The 24,005-nt window shown below is 50.3% G+C and overlaps 2 protein-coding genes across 3 annotated transcripts in view; both read right to left on the bottom strand.

The window, feature by feature from the left end:
• Positions 1-995: 995 nt before the first annotated feature.
• LOC118206355 (aldehyde dehydrogenase, mitochondrial-like) lies at positions 996-13,290 on the bottom strand. Its single transcript, XM_035378967.1, has 13 exons — positions 13,067-13,290; positions 11,595-11,699; positions 10,297-10,437; positions 6,508-6,587; positions 6,024-6,135; positions 5,440-5,568; positions 5,075-5,188; positions 4,635-4,737; positions 3,783-3,967; positions 3,335-3,499; positions 2,951-3,108; positions 2,383-2,497; positions 996-1,572 (listed from the first exon to the last, which is right to left on the bottom strand). The coding sequence occupies exons 1-13, from the start codon at positions 13,181-13,183 to the stop codon at positions 1,540-1,542; spliced, it is 1,557 nt and encodes a 518-aa protein (XP_035234858.1). The 5' UTR covers positions 13,184-13,290; the 3' UTR covers positions 996-1,539.
• A 477-nt stretch (positions 13,291-13,767) lies between these two features.
• LOC118206354 (acyl-CoA dehydrogenase family member 10-like) overlaps positions 13,768-24,005 on the bottom strand; it is a 13,925-nt gene continuing 3,687 nt past the window's right edge. For both annotated transcript variants that reach the window (XM_035378965.1, XM_035378966.1), the window contains exons 9-21: positions 23,849-24,005; positions 23,609-23,759; positions 23,105-23,250; positions 22,717-22,890; positions 22,176-22,612; positions 21,682-21,822; positions 21,447-21,584; positions 21,020-21,110; positions 20,271-20,429; positions 18,698-18,870; positions 18,294-18,437; positions 17,007-17,084; positions 13,768-14,523 (exon numbers count right to left, since the gene is read on the bottom strand). The exon at positions 23,849-24,005 is cut by the window's right edge and continues 25 nt beyond it. In XM_035378965.1, coding sequence (XP_035234856.1) covers positions 14,389-14,523; positions 17,007-17,084; positions 18,294-18,437; positions 18,698-18,870; positions 20,271-20,429; positions 21,020-21,110; positions 21,447-21,584; positions 21,682-21,822; positions 22,176-22,612; positions 22,717-22,890; positions 23,105-23,250; positions 23,609-23,759; positions 23,849-24,005 — 2,124 coding nt within the window. In that variant the 3' untranslated portion in view covers positions 13,768-14,388. The remainder of the gene's footprint in view (positions 14,524-17,006; positions 17,085-18,293; positions 18,438-18,697; positions 18,871-20,270; positions 20,430-21,019; positions 21,111-21,446; positions 21,585-21,681; positions 21,823-22,175; positions 22,613-22,716; positions 22,891-23,104; positions 23,251-23,608; positions 23,760-23,848) is intronic.

Genomic DNA, 24,005 nt, shown 5'->3' with positions numbered 1-24,005 from the left:
GTTGCTCAGTTCTTGCTTCAAGGAAGCGTCACTCTTTTCCCAAGAACTCAGTAACACGTTTCCATTATAAATACATATTTGTGGGTGACCTAGTGCCAAATAAATGCTAATATAAAACCTGCAAATTTGATTTAAATCCCAGATCGACCAGAATGTACCTTTTTTTTTTAAAAAATGTACAATTTTAAAGACCAGGGTTGCTTTGAAAATATTTTACGTGATTGTAACTGGCCATGAACAACTGACTTCATCTTCAGGCGTATTGAGTGTCCTGGCATGTGCCATGCATACAATGAAAAGATAAGACCCGTGAATCTTCCCTGAATTGCGATAATGTGGCAGTACTGAATACAATCAGTACTCCTTCGTCACAGTATAATCTAGTTTTACTAGAGGGCGCCGTTTCAGTGTTAAAGTCCATGCGGTTGTGAAATCAAATCCATGGCAGCCGTCAGAACTGCAGGCTGATATCTGATGGTAAACACAGCGCAGGGATAGGCAGCTGCAGCGCCTTTGCACAGTTGCTTCTGTGGACTTTGTGGCCAAATAAACCTCAAAGAACACTGTATTTTGTGTATACGAGTTATTCAACAAAAAAAAGTTAAATGAAGAGCTTGCTCCTTCATACACTGTTTCGAGAAGGATTATTTTGCATTTTGCACCTCAAGTGCCTGGCTTTCTGCCCTGCCCCCCCCCCCCAGGGACACCCTCTACTGTCACAGCTTACATTCTCAAAGATATACTGTTTACACACACAACCTTTATGTACTATGCTTTCACTGGATTGCTCTGGTGTTATGGAATAATACAAACATAAATAAATAAATAAAGATCTGAAAGAACGTGTGTGCAATTTTTGTTTCTCGATCACCTTTAGCCACACACAAAATATACACACGTTACACACACAAGTGAAGTCAAAGAAGAAGGTAGAAAAGTAAAGGATAATTTGCTGCTAAAATCAAAGGGACAAATAACAACAGACTCACAACAGATCAACATTTGATGCCTTTATTAAACAAATCGGACCAGGCAGGTAACAAAGGAGTACAATTTAGGCATGAATGAATACAAAAATAAATGGCCTTCAGTGTGTCAGTCTGTGTAAAGGAAGAACATAATGTCTATGAAAAATATCTCTGTGTTAAATACATTTCGGTGCTTTTGCCAATTGCGCTTGCTGCGACACATTTACTAAACGTCAGGAAGGGAACTCAAAGTTGTTTTTTGAAGTACTTACAGCAGTCACCCCCGTTACAATTTCACCATTCAAATCTGCGAAAACGAGCCGCTATCAGCAAGTTAACAAAAATGTATAAAAATATCTCCAGTTTGGCACTTTTTATTTTTTTGTTAAATTTTTTTAAAAAAGTGCCGATTCACAGAAAAGGGGGGAAAAACGTGTCACTTCAGCAGTTAGGGGGTATGAGCTAAACAAGCAGGTCTACATTGTAAAGCCATACATGTCATACATACTCAGCCCGTGGGGTTCATATTCGTTTCGTTCCATGTCCACACGACACGACGGGGTTTTTCTTTTTACGAGTTCTTCTGGGGGACCTTAATCGTCACCTGGGAGACAGGAAATGATTATTTTTAAATTATTATTTTTAAGTAGTATTATTATTTTAAAATCGATTTCCGGAGAATCGCCCCGCCAGCGGGGGGCGCTGGTGCGCAATGAAACGCTGTCAGAAAGCAGCTGGCTTAACCCCTTCTGTCCCCGAGTGACACAGGGCGGCACTTTTTCTCACCTCTTTAAACCACCCCCCCCCCCCCCCCCCCCCCCCCCCCCCCCCTTGAGCGCTGCGCCTCTGTGCTTTAAACCCCCCCCCCACCCTGAGCGCTGTGACTCAGTGTTTTAAACCCCCCCCCCACCCTGAGCGCTGTGACTCAGTGTTTTAAACCCCCCCCCACCCTGAGCGCTGCGCCTCTGTGCTTTAAACCCCCCCACCCCGAGCCCCCCACCCTGAGCGCTGCGCCTCTGTGCTTTAAACCCCCCCCCACCCTGAGCGCTGTGACTCAGTGCTTTAAACCCCCCCCCCCACCCTGAGCGCTGCGCCTCTGTGCTTTAAACCCCCCCCCACCCTGAGCGCTGCGCCTCTGTGCTTTAAACCCCCCCCCACCCTGAGCGCTGTGACTCAGTGCTTTAAACCCCCCTCCCCCTGAGCGCTGTGACTCAGTGTTTTAAAACCCCCCCCCCCCACCCTGAGCGCTGTGACTCAGTGTTTTAAACCCCCCCCCCCACCCTGAGCGCTGTGACTCAGTGTTTTAAACCCCCCCCCCACCCTGAGCGCTGCGCCTCTGTGCTTTAACCCCCCCCCCCCCCCACCCCCCCCACCCCGAGCCCCCCTCCCTGAGTGACGCGGGGCGCCGTCTCACCGTTTTGACTTCGGTGTAGTTGTCCAGGCCGTATTGGCCCCCCTCCCGGCCATTCCCAGAGGCCTTGTAGCCCCCGAAGGGAGCCTGCGCTCCAAACACGTCATAGCAGTTTATCCTGAAAACAAGAGAAACCAATCACCGCTCTGCCCTGCTGCTGGGTGGGAGGGGCCTGTGGGGGTGAGTGTGGGGGGTCAGTGGGGTGGGTGGGGTCTGTGGAGATGGAGGGCAGGCCTGTAGGTGTGAGTGGGAGGAGTCAGTGCAGGTGAGTAGGGGGGTCAGTAGGAGGAGTCTGTGGGGATGAGTGAGTGAGTGGGAGGGGTCTGGGGGGGTAAGTGAGAGGTGTCAGTGTGGGTAAGTGGGAGGAGTCTGTAGGGATGAGTGAGTGGGACGGGTCTAGGCGGGTGAGTGGGAGGTGTCAGTATGGGTAAGTGGGAGGAGTCTGTAGGGATGACTGAGTGGGAGGGGTCTGGGGGGTCAGTAGGAGGGTTCTGTGAGGTGGGAGGAGTTAGTGGGGGTAAGTGGGAGGAGTCTGTGTGGGTGAGTGGGAGGAGTCAGTGGGGTGCCTTACCACACAGTGCCAGCACGCAGCCCACTGGAGACGTAGTGCGCCTTGTCGATGTCCTTGGTGAAGACGGCAGCTGCCAGGCCATACTTGGTGTCGTTGGCTCTCTCCACCACCTCCTCCAGGTCCTTAAACTTCAGGATCTGCATCACCGGCCCGAAGATCTGCCAGAGAGACAGAGAGAGAGAGAAAAGCGTAAAACTTTCTGTCCTCTCTGCTCCTTATGGGAGGTTCCGTTAAAGAGTTTCCAGTCACAGTGCAATACTTGATCACACACTTTTGCATTTTTAGAACATCAAGTTCAAATTTTTTCAGCTTTAATGGGAAGGGAGACACAGAATTTTTGAGCGTTAAAAACACGGAGTTAAGATGTCCGCCGGTTGTGTGCACCTCCTCGCGGGCGATGGTCATGTTGTCCTGGACGTCTCCGAAGATGGTGGGCTGAATGAAGTACCCGCGGTCGGCCGCCACCCCTCCCCCGCACATCAGCTTGGCGCCCTCCCGCTTCCCGGAGCTGATGTAGCCCAGGATCTTCTGGAACTGCTCCTCGTCCACCTGGAAACGGGCAAGAGACGTCACCCTGCCGCATGATGTCAGAGTACAGGGCGGGCTCGCCGCTGAGCGTCACGGGATTTGTAGTCCTTATCAGAAGTGGATGTTTGGGGGAGCCCCTGATTGGCCGAGCGGGTGTTTGGGGGAGCCCCTGATTGGCCGAGCGGGTGTTTGGGGGAGCCCCTGATTGACCGAGCGGGTGTTTGGGGGAGCCCCTGATTGGCCGAGCGGGTGTTTGGGGGAGCCCCTGATTGGCCGAGCGTGTGTTTGGGGGGGGGTGTCTTACCTGGGGCCCCTGCTCAGTGCTGAGGTTGAAGGGGTCCCCCACCACCCTCCTCTTGGCCCTCTCCACGCTGCGCTCCACAAACTCCTTGTAGATGCTCTCCTGCACAAACGTGCGAGAGCCAGCGCAGCAGCACTGGCCCTGGTTAAAGAAGAGCGCAAAGTGCGCCTGCTCCACCGCCTCTTCCACTGAAACACACGCATTACACACGCATTACACACGTTACACACGCATTACACACGTTACACACGCATTACACACGTTACACACGCATTACGCACGTTACACACCCAATACACACGCATTACACACGCATTACGCACACATTACACACGCATTACACACGCATTACACACGCATTACACACGCAATACACACGCATTACGCACATTACACACGCATTACGCACGTTACACACGTTACACACGTTACACACGCAATACACGCGTTACACACGCATTACACACGCATTACGCACACATTACACACGTTACACACCCAATACACGCGTTACACACGTTACACACGCATTACACACGCAATACACACACATTACGCACACGTATTACAAACACATTACGTGCATTACACATGCATAACACACGCATTACACACATTACACACATTACACACACATTACACACGTGGTGCAGATTACGCACACATTACACATGCATTACGCACTGATTACACACATTACACGTGTAAGCATTTACTTCCACTGCACGTCCAATACGTGAAATATGGCAAACGATGACTGACGCTGGGCCCTCAGTGTTCTGCCTCATGATTGGCTGCCACAAGAGGCAGAACAGTGAGGAGGAAGAGAAGCAGCAGGAGGAAGAAGGCACTCACTGTTGGCGTCGGACAGGATGATGTTGGGGCTCTTTCCCCCCAGCTCCAGGGTTACCTTCTTCAGGTTGCTGCTGCCGGACGCCTGCTGGATCAGATGGCCCACCTGCGGAACAGGTCAAAGGTCAAAGGTCACAGCGCTGCCATGTCTGGCCTGCATCACAGCAGTATGTAACGTACTGCATTACTGTGCACTGGGTGCGTGTAGTGGGAGTACAGTACGTAGTGTGTAGCATTTAGCGTTCAGTGACTGGGATTGGTGTGCAACATTCAGTGTGCAGTGAGTAGTGTCCAGCGGACGGTGTTCCGTGTTCAGCGTGCAGCATTCAGTGTGCTGTGTGCAGTCCGCAGCGTTCCGTGTGTAGCGTTCATTGTGTCGTAGTGTTCAGTGTGCAGTGTGCTGTGTTTAGTGTTCAGCGCTCAGTGTTCGGTAGGGCTCTCACCTCTGTAGACCCTGTAAAGGCCACCTTGTCCACGTCCATGTGGGAGGCGATGGCGGCCCCCGCAGAGGGGCCCATTCCAGGGATGATATTCACCACCCCGGCCGGGAAGCCCACCTGGAGGAGAGGAGAGAGGGAGGAAGAGTCAGAGAGGGAGAGAGAGGGAGAGAGGGGAGGGGGGAGAGGGGGAGAGAGGGTGAGACAGAGAAAGATTGGGGACCCCCGGTTCCAACTTGTGAAGATATTATCTTCCTAGGTTTGTCCCAAGCTCTCATCTCTCAGTTTTGGAAATTGGAATGCATGAGTTTGTGTGCATGTGAGTGTGATTATCTGTGAGTGTTTATCCGAGTGTGCGGTGCTACACTGACCTCCTTGATGAGGTTGGCCACGTACAGCGCAGTGAGAGGCGTCTGCTCCGCCACCTTCATCACCACCGTGTTCCCTGTGGCGAGGGCGGGGCCCAGCTTCCAGGCCTGCATCAGCAGGGGGAAGTTCCACTGCAGAGAAAACAGCAGATACACGCATTTACACACAACAGATACATGCATTTACACATAGCAGATACACGCATTTACACACAGCAGATACAGGCATTTACACACAGCATTTACACACAGCAGATACACGCATTTACACACAGCAGATACACACATTTACACACAGCAGATACACGCATTTACACACAGCATTTACACACAGCAGATACACGCATTTGCACACATTTTCACACAGCAGATTCACACATTTACACACAGCAGATACACACATTTACACACAGCAGATACACGCATTTACACACAGCAGATACACGCATTTACACACAGAAGATACACTGCGTTTACACACAGCAGATACACACAGCAGATACACTGCACTTAAATAAGTCAGGTACACTGCATTTTACAGTGCACACACGCATTCCTCACAGATACACAGCCCCACCCCCCCTCACCGGGATGATCTGGCCGCACACGCCGATGGGCTCGTGTCGGGTGTAGCAGAAGAAGTCGCCGTCGATCGGGATGGTTTTTCCCTCCCACTTGTCTGCCCATCCAGCGTAATACCTGTACAGCAAACCCAACAAAAACTCTTTCAACACAGGTATCGTCAGAACAGCAAACAAAACGTACAAGAAAAAAATTCTTAATTTTGCAAACAATGTGTTCTCCTGTATAACTACACACACACACACACACACACACGCACATGCACACACACATATTAATTCTTTATTTAGGTCCACATTTATAAAATACATCAACCCAAATATATTTCAGTTGCTGTCTGATGTCCTTCACTTGAGTAGCAGAAAGCATACCAGTAGGGATAAAGCAAACAAAATGCAGGTTAGACATTTGCATCACAATTACAAACACACACACACACACACACACACACGTGCTGTGCATCTGCAGCAGTAACACTGCATCTCTCACCTGAGGAACTTAACGACCATCGGTATGTCTACACTGTAGGCAACTGCATACGGTTTCCCATTGTCCAGGGTCTCCAGCTCCTGAAAGGACAAAGGAACCACATCAGGGCCAAAGCGCACACAAACGTGCATTTCTCTGCATTTACAAAAACCTGGAGTCATAAAGTGTAAACAAACCGCACTTAATTTCGTAGAAATCAGCAAACGGTCCAACTTAAGCCAAAGAAACTTTTTTTCTGCATTATCGTTGATTTCATATTTTTTAACTCAATTACTTATTCAACCCATCTTGAAAGCCCAGCCGCACCTGACCCACCAATGGGATGTCCTCCTATTGGTCTAGAGGGAGCAGACCACATCCAGGAGAAATAATGGTAGTGCAGGGTTACCCCTTTAAACAGAACACAAAGCTTCTCTTGTTCTGCCTGCGTGACCCAGCGTTTAAGAGCCATTCACACACAGTTTCCTGCGTTAAGCCTTTCAACAGAGGCGGCCTCTAATTCACCTTCTGTTCAGGTTTTAAATAGCACCAGTGCCCCTCCAGCTCAGCTGTCAAAACTTCAGGTCACACACGACAAGGCCCATTCAGAAGGTCCTAATTCAACTGGAAAATGAAACTCCACTTGCTCCACAGACATCCACATCATTGTTTTATTTTCCAAACCTTGTGGCCAAAAGACTACAATCGACTAATTAGCCCCAGAGCAGAGGAGTACAGTCCTGGTCCCGGAGAGTCATGTGATCGCCTGTTAGTCTTTGTTTACTGTTTTCAGAAACCAAATCAACGGCTTTATTTGCTCAATTAATTATGTATATATAACAGCCTGCAAAGTGCACAAAAAAACTGTGGCATTGTCTAGATTCAAACCCTACATGCCAGCCAGATCCCTCCGTTCTGCTACCTCAGGACGCCTAGCACCTCCCCCTCTTCGCACCTGCACTTCCAGAACACGTCTCCTGTCTGTTCTGGCCCCACGATGGTGGAATGACCTCCCTGTGGAGGTCAGAACAGCTGAGACTGTGACCCATTTCAAACGACGACTGAAGACCCACCTCTTCAGGCTGCACCTCTCCCCATCCCTCCCTTCCCCCCTGTAAATGACTAAACTTAGGGTTGTAACTAGGCAGCTGTTTCATAGGTGACTTAGGCGCATCAACTGTCTTAACGACTACTTGTATTTTTATTTTTATTTTTCCATAGATTGCTTTATTGCCGTTCTCGTTGTTAGTGTTAATCAGTTTAACCATCAGGGTCCAAGTTGAACTATGCGGTTGTTCCCTGTACTTGGACCGGTACTTCTCTCTAGGGTTTTCGTCACACTTGTTTCTGGTTATGGTTATACACTTTGTTGTACGTCGCTCTGGATAAGAGCGTCTGCCAAATGCCTGTAATGTAATGTAATGTAGATCTGAATCTAAACAGCGTCCATGTACCTCCCTCTAGTGACAGAACAAAAAATCAGTAAAAAAAAAAAAAAAGTTTTAATAAATGTACATTCTACATGATGTTTATTAAAATCCTCATACCTGTTTTTTGTTTGTGAGTATGCGTGTGTGTGTGTGTGCGCGCGCATGTGAGAGCGTGTGCAAGTATGCATGTGTGTGTGAGTGTGTGCGCAGTGTGTGCAAGTTTATCACTATCAATAGCACTAGCTGTAGCTCTAGCACAAGCACTAGCACTAGCTGTAGTTCTAGCACTAGCTGTAGCTCTAGCACTAGCTGTAGCTCTAGCACTAGCACTAGCTCCAGCACTAGCTCCAGCACTAGCTCCAGCACTAGCAGTAGCACTAGCACTAGCTGTAGCTCTAGCACTAGCTGTAGCTCTAGCACTAGCACTAGCTGTAGCTCTAGCACTAGCACTAGCTGTAGCTCTAGCACTAGCTGTAGCTCTAGCACTAGCTGTAGCTCTAGCACTAGCACTAGCTGTAGCTCTAGCACTAGCACTAGCTGTAGCTCTAGCACTAGCACTAGCTCCAGCACTAGCAGTAGCACTAGCACTAGCTGTTGACAGGCTGAGGGAGTGCAGGGGCGTTCCAGTGAAAGATAAGTCCAGGCCCTGTGTGTTGTAAGCCTGCCAGTCCTGCGCTCTGACGATTTTCTCATCTGACCTGTTTTCCGTTCAGTGGAAAAGTGCCGAGTCACTGCGGCTGGCCCTCAAGAGCTACTCATGAGAGACTGCACACACATACACACACGCAACACGCACATACACACTGCGCACACGCACATACACACTGCGCACACACACATACACACTGCGCACGCACACACGCGCACACACACACACACCGCGCACACACACACACACACACACACCGTGCACACACACACACCGCGCACACAAACACACACGCGCACATACACACTGCGTACACGCACATACACACTGCGCACATGCACATACACACATGCACACGCACATACACACTGCGCACATGCACATACACACACGCACATACACACTGCGCACACGCACGCACACACACACGCACGCACACACACACGCACGCACACACACGCACACCGTTCACACACACACGCACGCACACACACACTGCGCACACGCACGTACACACACACACGCACACACACTGCATACACACACACACACACACGCTCACTGTGTGCACACGCACATACACACTGCGCACACACATGCACACACACACACGCACACCGTGCGCACACACACACACATGCACACACATGCACACACACACATGCACACTGTGCACACACACACACGCTCACCGTGCGCACGCACACACACACACTGCGCACACACATGCACACCGTGCACACACACACACACTCACCGTGCGCGCACACACACACACACACACACATACTGTACCAAAATAAATCTTACACTGCTCCACACAAAGTCTAGAAAGGTTAAAATAACAATTACACCAACAGAAAAAAACAGGACTGCAAGAATCACCAGTATATTTCAACATTGACCACATGACTGTGTTGATCACATGACTCAGCCCCGGCTGACTTTCCACACGTCTAACTGGGGATAAAAGTCAGTTTAAACCACATTTTGATCACATGACTGCATCCCTGAATTGTACATGAAATTGTAGCAGACAATCTTAGCCAGCAGCCATACCTCCATGCACTCTGCTCCTGCCAAATGGCTGAAGCTAAGCAGGTATGGGCTTGGTTAGTACTTGGATGGGAGACCACCAGAGAATACTGAGTTGCTGCTGGAAGTGGTGTTGGGTGGGCCAGCAGGGGGCAATCTTCCCTCTGGTACAAATAAACCCCAATGCCCCAGTGCAGTGACGGGGACACTGTGCTGTAGGAGATGCCGTCTTTCGGATGAGACGTTAAACCGAGGTCCTGACTCTCTGTGGTCATTAAAGATCCCATGACACTTATCGCTAAGAGTAGGGGGTTCCCCGGTGTCCTGGCCAAATCCCAGATCTGGCTCTCGCAAACTTGCCACTAAAAATCATCCCAAGATTTAATTGGCTAAATAAATGTTCTCTCCCTCTCCACCTTCGCTAATGTGTGGTGAGCGTTCTGGCGCAAATTGGCTGCCGTGCATCACCCAGGTGGGTGCTACACATTGGTGGTGGGTGAGGTGAGTTCCCCTTCACTGTAAAGCACTTTGGCATTTGGAAAAGTGCTATATAAATGTAATTAATAATAATAATTAGCACTATAAAAGTCTTGTAATATGACATGACAAGTCTTTCACAAATCCAGTGCTAGTCAAGTCCAAGTCATGTGACGGTATGTGTGTGTGCAATTGCAGAGAGGAAGTGGCAGAACTCACCGCCAGATAGGCTGCATCCCTCTCTATGCGGTCAGCCAATCGGCTGAGGAGCAGTCCCCTGTCAGAAGCATCCATGCGTCGCCATGGTGATCCCAGCTTAAAGGCATCCTTGGCAGCCTTCACTGCCTTGTCCACGTCTGCCTGAAAGAGCGGGAACACACACGCACGCACACAAACAAAACAGCAGTTAGGAAACAAACAAATACAAGAAATTAATCAAATTGGATATTAAACACCACAATTTCCTAGGATTTTATTACTTCAACATAAGACTACCATTTCCTTAGTTATTTGTATGGCTTCCCACACAGACCAACAGACCACGTTCGTCTAATTCAGGGTTTGACAAAAGTTTGATTTTGTTTCGAGTATACGGGCGCCTTAAGTGGCAGAGAAACATGCACGCACCTCAGAAAGATTAACAAGCGCGGCAATTTTATGTCATGAGGACAAGCGCTTGCCTGAAAGCAGACACAATAAAACGATGGCACGTTTTTATCTTCTGTCCGTGCGTGCTACATGCGTAGCCCTTACGACAGAGTGCGATAAGACAGCTGCAGGCTACTGAACCTCAGGTCAACTCTGGAAGCCATGGAGGGAAAGTAATCCAGGGCTGAACTCAAGGCCGTGGTCCCGTAAACTCAGGAGAGGCTACGACGGACATCATTTAATTACCATCTAACCTGTACACATACATTTAATTACCATCTAACCTGTACACATACATTTAATTACCATCTAACCTGTACACATACATTTAATTACCATCTAACCTGTACACATACATTTAATTACCATCTAACCTGTACACATACATTTAATTACCATCTAACCTGTAAACATACATTTAATTACCATCTAACCTGTACACATACATTTAATTACCATCTAACCTGTACACATACATTTAATTACCATCTAACCTGTACACATACATTTAATTACCATCTAACATGCACACGTACATTTAAATGCCACCGCCATCACATGAAAATGATCAGGAAGCATACTAACGCTCACACACAGACACGCACTCACACGCACACACACACACACACACATAGACACACACACTCTCTCTCACACACGCACACACTCTCTCTCTCACACACATGCGCACGCGCACACACACACATTCTCTCTCTCTCTCTCTCTCTCACACGCACAGACGTGCACACACACACACTCCCTCTCGCACACACACTCTCTCTCTCTCACACACAGGCATGCACACACACACACACACTCCCTCTCGCACACACACACACACACACACGCGCACGCACGCTGTCACAGACCTTGTCTCCCTCGGCGACCTGGCAGATGACCTCCCCAGTGGCCGGGTTGATGGTTGGGAAGGTCTTCTTGCTGACTGCATCCTGCCACTGGTTATTGATGAAGAGCTGTGGAGGACAGGACCAGTTAGCCTTCAGAGCGAACGAGCCGAGACTCACACGTGCTTCTCAATCCACAGGCACACGTGAGGTAGTGTGGCCTAGTGCTCAAGCTGGCTCTCCACACCTGTACAACGAGCCACCTGATTGGCTATACAACCTCTGTGAGAGATGGTGACCCCTACCTGATTGGCTACACAACCTCTGTGAGATATGGTGACCATTAACTGATTGGCTACACAACCTCTGTGAGATATGGTGACCATTACCTGATTGGCTATACAACCTCTGTGAGATATGGTGACCATTACCTGATTGGCTACACAACCTCTGTGAGATTTGGTGACCATTATCTGATTGGCTACACAACCTCTGTGAGATTTGGAGACCCCTACCTGCTGTAGGATAAGAAATGGTGCTGGAGCTGAAAACATAAAAAAAGCTTCAACTTATTTTATTATCTCATCTGCTGCTCAAAAACAACTGTAACCTAGCCAGTATAATAGCTCCTACAGTATTTAGCTGAAGAACAAAACAGCAACCAATTACTAATACTGACAGTACAATGCATAGATCAGCAATTAACCCCAACCTCACCAAACATCTTTCAGATACCAAAACTAGCTTAGACCTGAGAGATCAAATCTAGATTTAATTTTCAATTGACAAATGAATCCTTTCTAAACTGCAGTGGGATCAGACAAGGGAAGGAAAACACAGATCCCAAGGATAGAAACGTCCTTTCATCAGAATAAGGACAAGGCCCTTAAGACACAAAAGGGAGCATACCACAACAAATGCTTTCGAGATTGCCTGATAAATTCTGTTTACTCCCAAGACTTGGGTCACAGTGGGATTTAGGGTGTGACTTATGAGGGGCAGCTGGCGTTTGATCCCTCTTCCATTTTCGCCCCTGGACCTGCTTGCCAACCCGCGCTGGCACAAACAGGTACCAACTAGCCGTTAGAGGCGCCAGTGAACGTTCGGGTAAAATAACCGGACGTTTGCCCTCAAGTGCCCGATGACGCGCTGGACGCTGCACAAAACTATGATGTGCACTGACACTAAACGTTATACTCCTGCCAGAAGCCTTCAATAAACGCAAAAGTTCAAAATGCAACAGTTCAACTTTATCAAGATGGCAGTCCTGCGAGCGTTCACTGCGTTATTCACGTCAAAGCGGCGGTCATATCAACAAGTAAAAAATATTTACTTGCACATTTAATGGTTTTTGTCACCTAAAGTATCGCATTCGAAACAGAATCGCCACTGGCTACATTGCAAAGCATATCAGATTGTAACATACTAATAAATCTCGCAATAATAAATGAAGACGTAACAGCTGTAATCTTACTGAACGCATTTATCCGTGTTACCTTGTTGAAATGCACGTCAGGCTGGGCGCTCGGGGCAGGGATCGCAGCAGCGGAGTACTGGCAGGCCGCCGGACTGACCATTCGGGGTATGGCCCTGATAAGCACGGTGCGGAGCATCGCGATTCCTCAACAAACGTCCAGAACTGAGCGACAAGAGAACAGCAGAAGCAGAACCACCCAGCTGCTATGGCAGGTCCGTCGTGAAGTACTTCGCCGCCAAGGGAACTGCCCCCTCGTACGTACCACGCATGCGCGAAGACTTAAGACGGACATTAGCGCTTAAGCAAAAGCCTCTACGTTTTTACATTTTTATTTAGCCATTTAGATGACGATCTTAGTTATGGAATCCCGTTTTAAAACGAACTAATTAACGAATATAATCACACGAATACATGCAGCAATATATAAATCGAGAGTCAACTGAGATGTAATCCAATAAACAATGCTGTTAGTAAAATATTGTCATACTTTTTGCACAGCATTGCTTAATTTAATTTCTTTTTTGTTTCAAAATAACAGTTTTGATTTTTCTAGAGACCACCTTTATTTCACAATCGTACTTTCACAAACAGCACATATGAGTAGCTTTAAAAAAAAAAATCATTTTTTATTTTTTAAATTTCAGGGCAACCGTTTTCATTTCAGGGGGGTTTACATTTCCTGGTTTGGTCACCTGTAAGTCAACACGAGTGGGTCTGGGGTCAGTCAAGATCATTTATTGCTCATCAACCAACATCATAAAGGTATACTTTTTTAATTTAGGCAAAAATGGTAAAAAAAAAAAAAAAAGAAATAAAAAAAATAAAATAAAAAAGTACATAGTTTGGAGCAAACAAACAAATGTTTAATGACGTTGTAGGAGCGGTAATTACACAAAGCAACAGCATATTGAGACAAGAGGTAGTCAGAATGCTGTTCTTCAGGTTTTTGGTTTGAGGGCAATGCAGCAGCTTTCACCTCAGGTGCCGCAGGAAAAAAAATAAAATCAGCCACACCCTCTGTATCGAACTCTGCGCGCTTGCGATAAACACCGTCACGTGACCCTGAATTCTAACCGAAGTGGAATATTTAAAATCTCACCGCAACTCCACCTGGCTCCTGCCCACTCAACTCGACGATCACGACATTAACAAAACAACGACAACAACAACAAAAAATCATTGTCAGACTTACAATGTTTATTTTCATTGCGAAAATATATTATATTACAAAATATATACAATCACACAAAGCACAGCATGCCTTTGACGCGTTGTTTTAGTGGTACGTGATTTCCCCACGGGGAGGTCGCCGTGGTGACAGAGTAACGGGCGGGGCCCGGGTCACCGGCGCAGCTCCATCTTGGCCACGGCGGCGCGGTGGACCTCGTCCGGCCCGTCAGCGAGCCGCAGCGCCCGGGCCCAGCTGTAGAACACCGCCAGGGGGGAGTCGTTGCTCAGGCCTGCCGCCCCAAACGCCTGGGGGCAAACACAGCATGGGGCAGGGTCAGCGGGCATGCTCAGACACACCCTAACTACACTGTGCGCCCACAGAGTGCACACCGTGTGTGTGTGTGCATGTGTGTGCGTGTGTGTGTGTGTGCGTGTGCATGTGTGTGTGCATGTGTGTGTGTGCGTGCGTGTGTGTGTGTGTGCGTGTGCATGTGTGTATGTGCGCGTGTGTGTGTGTGTGCGTGCGCGCGCGTGTGTGTGCATGTGTGTGTGTGTGTGCATGTGTGTGTGCGTGTGTGTGTGCGTGCGTGTGTGTGTGCATGTGTGTGTGTGTGTGCGCGTGTGTGTGTGTGTGTGCGTGCGTGTGTGTGTGCATGTGTGTGTGGGTGTGTGTGTGCGTGCGTGTGTGTGTGCGCGTGTGTGCGTGTGCGTGTGTGTGTGTGCATGTGTGTGTACATGTGTGTGTGTGTGTGCATGTGTGTGTGTACCAGAGACTGTAAAAAATATGGACAAAGCTACTGTGACGTCACCCATTGACTCTCCGTGGGTCTCTAAAACACGTTTTGAACCTCAATGGCGGGCGCGGCCATTTTCTCGATTTGGAGCCAAAACCATAGAGTTAAGCGGTCTTGTGATTTTTACAATTTGATTGCAGTCCGGTGCGGAAAAGCCCCTCAACCTGAACGAGGCTAGCTGACTGTCTGCCGTTATGTTTTTAAATATATTATCAGATGTTTACGGAGTTTAATTTCCATCCGTGACTGTACTGTGTCATGTAATCACGTTATATGTATGACATTAAAAATACAATTAGGCTATGTTCAGTTATCTTCAATTTATGTTTCTCAGCAAAACGAATATGCTTAGCTAGCATATCAGCTTGCCAGTGAGCTAGGTAGGCTATCCGTGGTTAGCTCACGCGTTAGCAATATGAACCACAGGGTAAGAACATTGACTACACTGATGGTCAATCAATCGGAGATGTGTAGGCTACTGGTGATTTGACTAGGCAAATTTTCGTATAACTGTCTGGTAGATCTGCTGTTAAGCGAGCAAGTTATCGTCGTAGGTTTTCGCCAGTCAGTTAATGAGCATGCTACTACTAGCTACTCCATCGCCGTTTGTGGTGTTCACTTGCTGAGTGACGCTAGCTGACCGATCGTTCGCAAATCACTTTCTACCGAATAAAAATTAACTCAGCGGTGATTAACAAATCTACCAAGTATTTTAATAACTGATCTGCAGGCGTGTAAATATGACAACGCACTTTGTACGGCAAGTTTTCCACCTGGTGCATGAAGACAAAAATAATGTAGCCTACGTTTAATTTCTAATTATTATTAGGCTATTTTTTTTTCTTGTAAATCATCAAAACCAATGGAGAAAAGCCAATATACGCAAGGAGCCCCCAGAACCGATTCTGAGAACCACTGTCTTAAATGCCTAGCTTGTCGGTCTCTTAAATGCTAAAAACATGTTCCTTTCTAAATGCCAAGATGGTTAATTTCGTTAAATTCTGTGTGTGTGATTTCATCGTGTGTTGTATATTCAGCAAATGAACCTTGAAACTCTTAATTCGCTTCGTGAAACTGAAAAAGTGTTTATCCCAAAATCGGGATTATAGTAGCTTTGTCACATGCGTGAAGCATGGCCCAGGTAGACATTTACGGAATGTACACGACTGACAAGCCGCCAAACACGTTTGACAGATTGAATGTTTGCCGGTTAAGGTTAGCTAGCTAGTCAAATGGCTTGGTAGCCGAAGTTGCGAACTGTTTTAGCACAGGCTACTACTGGACTACCAAATATAGCAAGCTGATTACGCTTTCTGCCAAGTAATTATTTGGTTAAGTAGGCTAAAGGAAATAGTGAAAATGACTCGGCTACCGAAAAACTTAAGAGGAGGATTATTTTATGGTCGTCTAGTGCAGCTGTAAATAGCACACGCCATAATGAAATCACCACGAAATGGGATGCCTGCATTTTCAGACTTAGCACAGGCGGACCGTAGCCGGAGCCGCAATGGCAAGGCCAAGAAGCGCCACCGCCCACCCCAGTGACCATAGACTGTAGCCCCTACTGTAGCATAGTCCTCTGCAGTAATCCGGAAGTGACGCAAGCTGTACCTCATTGGTCCAGAACAAATATTGACACTGTGCCCAAATGACGCAATAAATCATGAAATCGACCCATGGACAGTCATAAGACCAATAAAATACACATATTATGACTATTTGTTCTTCTAAGAAAAAATTATTGACTTTGTATTTTGATCGCATTTGTACCGTAGACTTACATGGAAACCGGATATGAAAACACCTATACTGGAGCCATCCGTAGTGGCGCTAGTGAGCAACCAGGAACTACAACACCAGGAAATGAGCTTCAAAAACGAAGTCTGGTTTTGGCCGCTTGGTGTGTACATGTGTGTGTGTGCGTGTGTGTGTGTGTGTGTGTGCGCGTGCGTGTGTGTGTGTGCGCGTGCGTGTGTGTGTGTGTGCGTGCGGTACCTGAATGGCTCGGTCGATGACTCCCAGAGCCATGCTCGGACACACGGCTTTGATCATGGCGATCTCTGGCGCAGCCACCTGTTCGGGCAGAAGGCTCGGGCCGGTCAGCACAGGCACGCATTCCACGGCTTTATACCACAAACAGAGAAACATGTGAACAGACAGAGAGGAACAACACGCGAGAAGGGCGTGGTCTGTGAAGGAGCACCCCGCCCAACACGCTCCTCTGCATGCCCAAAACATGCCAAAGATGCGATTTCTGAAGAACCGGGCGGCAGTGTAGTATAACGGGTAAGGAGCCTTGTAACCTAAAGGTTGCAGGTTTGATTCCCGTATAGGACAATGCCGTTTTACCCTTGAGCAAGGTACTTAACCATTATATATTGCTTCAGTATATATCCAGCTGTATAAATGGAAGCAATGTGAACTGTTGTGTAAGTCCCTCTGGATAAGCATGTCTGCTAAATGCTTGTAATGCAATGAAGAGGAAGTCGTCCAGTACTTCACAGGAAGTAGCCGTTGGGCGCACAGAAGACTACGCAATGTCCCTGGAGTGGAGACCAGTTTCCTGCCACATCAGCTGCTCATTTTACAGCCCCCGGGACATTCAGGCAGGGTGAAGACAGCTCAGGTCCCCCTGCTAGTCACTCTCAGTGAAACTCACTGTAAACATGAGATCCCTCACTGACAACAACTAACCACGACGGGGGAGTTGTTGAGGTCTGAGAAATAAGAGTTGCGTTTTTGTTTGACACTCAAACAAAATATATAAAATAAAATCATTCAGCCGCAAAAAAGAAAAGAAAACCCTTCCAGTGTCAGGGTGTGTTACATTTAGGCATTCAGCAGACATTTAGCAGACACTTGCTTCCAGAACACCATACACAGCTCACTTCTTAATTACCTGCCACTTCCTGCTGGTGAAGCTACGCTAGCTGGTAGAGTTTCGCCAGTGAAGCTACGCTAGCTGGTAGAGTTTTGCCAGTGAAGCTACGCTAGCTGGTAGTTTCACCAGTGAAGCTACGCTAGCTGGTAGAGTTTTGCCAGTGAAGCTACGCTAGCTGGTAGAGTTTGGCCAGGGAAGCTAAGCGAGCTGGTAGAGTTTCGCCAGTGAAGCCACGCTAGCTGGTAGAGTTTCGTCAGTGAAGCTACGCTAGCTGGTAGCGTTTCACCAGTGAAGCTATGCTAGCTGGTAGAGTTTCGCCAGTGAAGCTACGCTAGCTGGTAGAGTTTTGCCGGTAAGAGTCGTGCGCTTTGAGTGAATCCCCCCAGGCCGGACAGCCTAACCTTGTTGCCCACGGTGTCCATGAGGTGGGCGGTCTTCAGCACCAGCAGCCTGGCCTGCTCGATCTCCATCCGCGAACGGGCGACGTCCGCCAGGATCGTCCCCTGCTCCGCCAGGGGCTTCCCGAAAGCCACCCGCGACTTCACCTGAGACAAGGCCACCGCAGACACGGGAGTAGGTGGTGCTGGCTGGGGAAACTACCACACCCTACTGTATACCTCACAAAGAGACTCTACATACCTCCTGTGCACCTGTACTACAGGAAGACCCTACGTACCCGCATATGCACCTGACCATACATAGCTCCTGTGCACCTGAACAGTGCCCTGCCTGGGATTTGAACCCATGACCTGTGCTTCCCCAGTGCAGTGCGCTACCCGCTACGCCGTAGCGCCGCCCGTCTCACCCGCTCCTTCATGAGCTCCAGCGCCCTCTCGGCGTGCCCCACCAGCCGCATGCAGTGGTGGATGCGTCCGGGCCCCAGCCGGCCCTGCGCCATCTCGAACCCGCGCCCGGGCCCCAGGAGGATGTTACCGCACGGCACGCGGACGTCCTCGAACAGCAGCTCGCCGTGACCCCCTGTCAGGTTCCGGGTTTGTGCAAAGGACGGGGGGGGGTGGCAGGACAGACAGAGAAGGGGGGAGGAGAGTGGGGGAAAGGATGACAGGAGTGAAGGAAACGGATTATTTCAGAAAATGCGTGTTTTAAAACCAACGTTAGCCGACGGCTGGTAACATTTTGCAAAGCGATCTGCGGACAATCCACGGTGAATGCTGGTCTCCTTCTCGTTTGCAAGTCCAGCTTAATTAAACATCATTAGCAAACGAAATGGAACCTTCAGTTTGTTATCGCCGATGAGAGAAGCCAGTTAGCAACAAAAGATCTTGAACGTATATCCACTGTACTGGCCCACTAGTGAAAAGAATCTTATGTATGAGTGAAATGGAATGGAGTAAAGTGAACTGCAAGTTTAGCACCAACAACCCGGACTTTAGACTGTCAAACAAGCAACAGGACTGAAATGCATCTCGAGAACAGGATATAACCGGTTTGCACAGGCATGCTAGATAAGGGTATGGCGTGTGCGTGTGTGTGTGTGTGTGTGTGTGTGCATGTGTGTGTGTGCATCCACGCATGTGCGTGCATGCATGTGTGTACGTGCATGCGCATGTGTGTGTGCGTATCCACGCATGTGCGTGCATGCGTGTGCTTGCATGCGCGTGTGTGTGTGCGTATCCACGCATGTGCGTGCATGCATGTGTGTACGTGCATTAGCGTGTGTGTGCGTCCACGCATGTGCGTGCATGCATTTGTGTGCGTGCATGCGCGTGTGTGTGTGCGTATCCACGCATGTGTGTGCATGCATGCGTGTGTGTCTGTGTGTATTGCGGCTGCTTGCCAACACTACCCCATAATTCAAACACAGCTCAGAGGAATGCGTGTTCTGGCAGCAGCTGACCTCGCCCCTCCTGTTTTCGGGGCAGCCCCACAGGACCCGGAGCCTCATTTATAAAACTTTCGTACGCACTGATTTGTCCTAAAATTCAACAGCTTTGATGTTACGTGAAAATCGATGCACAAACACACACATCCGTTTGTGATGAGCAAACAGGCAATGTTGTGGGCTATTAACACACTCATCTGGGCTATCCCCACCTGGAACACCCTCCAGCCCGGTGTTCTGTACCACACACACACTCACCCGGTGCATCCTCCACCCCCGTGTTCTGTACCACACACACACTCACCCGGTGCATCCTCTACCCCCGGTGTTCTGTACCACACACACACTCACCCGGTGCATCCTCCACCCCCGTGTTCTGTACCACACACACACTCACCCGGTGCATCCTCCACCCCCGTGTTCTGTACCGCACACACACTCACCCGGTGCATCCTCCATCCCCGTGTTCTGTACCGCACACACACTCACCCGGTGCATCCTCCACCCCCGTGTTCTGTACCGCACACACACTCACCCGGTGCATCCTCCATCCCGTAGACGGTAAGTGGCCGGACCACCCTCACCCCGGGCGTATCCATGGGAACCAGGATCATGGACTGCTGGCGGTGGCGGGGGCCAGAGGGGTCGGTTTTCCCCATGAACACGCACAGCTTGCAGCGGGGGTCCAGCGCTCCTGGGGGGTCGGGGAAAGGGGGGCGGTGGGGTCAGTCCAATCTCTCAATGCGATCTTGCTGATGGCTGTCTAACAGGCCCGACTAAAGACGAAAATTAGGAGGGGTTACCCCTTCAGAGGGTTAAAAGGCTGACACTGCTCACACATAACGCAGTGACTCAGCACACACACCTGCACGGTTTCATTTAATATATTATGGGCATACCAGCACCCCCCAGCTCAGTCCGTTTCCTCATCAGAAGTGAAGGTATTTGGTGAAACCATATTTATGCATGTAGCAGATGCATCTAGTAGAGTGATTTACACAGCTGAAATTCAAGAGTGTCTCCACTCAAGTGTACAATTTCAGTCCCCGCCCCCCCCCCCCCCCCGTAACCGTGGAGACACAAGCCCAGCCCCTTCCACATTATACTGTCCTGCCACTCCTTAAGCCTGATTTATACTGTGTTGCGCAACTCTTTTGGCAACAAGGACACAACAGTGTGCCAAGCGACGCCTGTCCATAGCATTGTGCAGTGAAGTATATATCATAGCTTTAGGATAAACCTTAAAATGACTCTGATTAATAACACGGATGTAAAAGTCCCCACCGGACGTCCACCACTTGTGTCCGTTGATGACGTACGAGTCCTTCTCCAGCCGGATCGAGGCCTCGATGTTGGCTGCGTCCGAAGACGCCACCTGTTGCCAGGGAGATGTATGTAATGTAATGTAATGCATGGGTGTCAGAGTACAGGTGAGGTCACCATAGTCTGAGGATTCATACAGTCAAACACAGCAAAGGGTCAGGTCCCTGGGCCACTTCACTTACATATGCGTGTGTGTGTGTGTGTGTGTGTGAGTGAGTGTGTGTGTGTATGTGGTAATTACTGTGTGTAAGTGTGTGACTGGTTTGTATTGCAAGTGTGTGTGGTGCTTACTGTGTGTGTGTGCGTGTGTGTGTGTGTGTGGTGATTACTGTGTGCGTGTGTGCGTGTGCGAGTGCGAGCGTGTGTGTGTGTGCGGCTGGTTCTGGACCTTGGGCTCGGTCATGGCGAAGCAGGACCGGATGGTTCCATCCAGCAGGGGGTAGAGCCACTCCTCCTGCTGCCATGGCGACCCGTAACGAATCAGAACCTCCATGTTCCCCGTGTCCGGAGGAGAGCAGTTAAACACCTGCACACAGGAAGATCTTTCTGTAGTAACCACACATCAGCCTGGTGAAACACCATTTCCCACAGTGCACTGCAGTCCCTCCCACAATGCCCCTCACCTCAGGGGCGTACAGCGAATGGCCCATGAGCTCACACAGGTGCGCGTACTCCAGGTTGGTCAGGCTCGCCCCAAACCTGCCCTCGGGGTCCGTTTCCATGGGGATGAAGAGGTTCCACAGGCCCTGCTCCTTAGCCTTCGCCTGAAACCAACAGGAAACAGCCATGCCCTGAGTTAGTCTAGAGCTTTACTGAGCCATCCTCCCAGTACCCCCCTGAGTTAGTCTAGAGCAGTGGTTCCCAAACTTTTTCAGCCAGTGGATCAGCAAATCTGAGTTTCAAAGTTTCAGGGACGGCCACATATCGTAAGGACAACAGCATCATGCATTTCATTATGAAGCGTAATTGTAACTGCAGCTGTTCTTGATGGGCACCGGCGGCCATGTTGCGAGGGTCTGGCGCCGATCCTCGGACTGGTGTGTAGGAACCATGGGTCTAGGGATTTACTGAGAGCGATTCTCCTAGTAGGGGTTGGTTTGGGGGAAGGGGGGTTCACCTTGAGCTCCTCCATGAGGGGGTGGGGGCTCCAGCGCTGGGGGGAGGTCTGGTGGTCCCGGAGCTGCTGCTCCACAGGAAGGATGTGCTCCTGCAGGAAGCGCCCCAGCAGGAGATGCAGGCGCTGGACGTGGGGGGGCAGCCCCACCGGGGAGACGATCAGGACCCCCTCGGGGGGAGTGGGGCGGGACGAGGGCGGGGCCGGAGAGGGCGGGGCAGAGGAAAAGGGGCGGACTCCCGTCGTGCCGCTCCGCCCACGCCCGGTCCAGGTGGAGAAGCCCCGCCCCTGGGAGGGGCCGGCGCTGCCCTGCCCCTGGGGCCCCCCAGGCATGGCGTTAAAGACGCGGAACCCCTCCTTGGTGGCGAAATCCCAGGCCAAGTCCGCCATCTGCTCAGCCAGCCGGCCTGCGCTCTCTGCGCTGGCGGAGCTCGCCTGGCCTGTAGGGGGCGACAGAGAGACACAAACGCGTGTGTAGCGCAGTGAGTTCCACAAGCCCCCCCGGGGTCTGCGGAGCCGCACGGTCGCCCACGGCGATGTCTACCTGTGAGGGCACGTTTGTACACGCCCTGGAGGATGGCCGCCACTCTGAAGAAGGAGAAGGCCATGTAGAGCTGCCAGTTGGCGATGCCCGCCAGGCCCATCGCGCGGCTGTACTGCCCAAACACCTCCTCTGCAGAGGGGATCCCCAGGCTGGCCAGACCCGGATCACTGATCCCTGCGCAGTACAGACACAGTACAGACGCAGTACAGACACAGCACAAACAGTATGTGGGTATGAATGCAGGCCAGTGCAGTGCAGAACCATCACACTGTAAAGAGCAGCAGGCTGCTTTCAGCTGTATTTGTAAGCTAAGCCCATCTCCTCTGCGCAGTAACGGCAGCTCTCTGTCCAGGCAGCCGCAGCAGGGCCCAGCTGCGCAGACGCTCACCTCGCAGGATGGGGAAGTCAGGAGGCAGGAAGTGGGCTAGGCAGCTGGTTGCCAGGTCACACAGAGGATCCCCCAAAGTGGAGAGTTCCCAGTCCAGCACAGCCACCACCTCCGGCCGGTCAGTATGGAACACCAGGTTATCAAGCCTGGAAACAGAGGGAGGGGGGGTGCTTTACACTACACACTGCACCTGAGGGGGGGGGGGTGCTTTACACTACACACTGCACCTGAGGGGGGGGGGGTGCTTTACACTACACACTGCACTTGAGGGGGGGGGGTGCTTTACACTACACACTGCACCTGAGGGGGGGGGGTGCTTTACACTACACACTGCACCTGAGGGGGGGTGCTTTACATACACACTGCAGTAATGTGTGAGAGTGTGTGAGAGGCACAGTGCGTGGTGGGTGTATGTGTGTGAGTGTGTATGTGTGTGTGAGAGTGTGTATGTGTATGTGTGTGTGTGTGTGTGTGTGTGTGTGTGCGTACACACTGGTGTCACACCTGAAGTCCCCGTGCACCACAGCAGTTCTCTGTTTGTCAGGCAGGTGCTGTGGGAACCACTCGATCAGCCTCTCCATGGCCGGGATGGAGCGGGTCTCGCTGGCCCGGTACTGCCGGGTCCACCTGTGCACCTGCCGTGCCACGTACTCACCTGAGGGAGGGAGGGGGAGGGGCTCAGAGAGGACACGCCACCTGGGAATCGATCATTTAATCGGGCAGCCGCGTTCTGGTTTGTCCTGCCTGGCTTGCCGTAGTCCTCCAGGCCCAGGGCCCCGATGTCGACGCGGTGGATTTGGCAGAGGACGGCGGTCATGGCCTCGTACACCGCCCGGCGCTCCTCTGGGGGCAGTCCCGGCAGAGAGGGGTCCAGGAACACCCGTCCCGCCCGGTACTCCAT

Source organism: Anguilla anguilla, chromosome 10 (assembly GCF_013347855.1).
Source record: "Anguilla anguilla isolate fAngAng1 chromosome 10, fAngAng1.pri, whole genome shotgun sequence".
In the NCBI taxonomy this organism is placed as follows: domain Eukaryota; kingdom Metazoa; phylum Chordata; class Actinopteri; order Anguilliformes; family Anguillidae; genus Anguilla; species Anguilla anguilla.
Note: the sequence above shows the minus strand (reverse complement) of the source record. Positions and strands in the feature narration are given on the sequence as shown.

What these genes read in the sequence shown, in the direction of transcription:
- LOC118206355 (XM_035378967.1), bottom strand. Translation starts at nt 13,183, where the DNA reads ATGCTCCGCACCGTGCTTATCAGGGCCATACCCCGAATGGTCAGTCCG. An exon ending in GGGATGCAGCCTATCTGGCG is followed by an intron (nt 6,588 to 10,296) that starts GTGAGTTCTGCC and finishes TTGTCCTTTCAG; the next exon opens with GAGCTGGAGACCCTGGACAA. An exon ending in TGGCCAACCTCATCAAGGAG is followed by an intron (nt 5,189 to 5,439) that starts GTCAGTGTAGCA and finishes CCTCTCCTCCAG; the next exon opens with GTGGGCTTCCCGGCCGGGGT.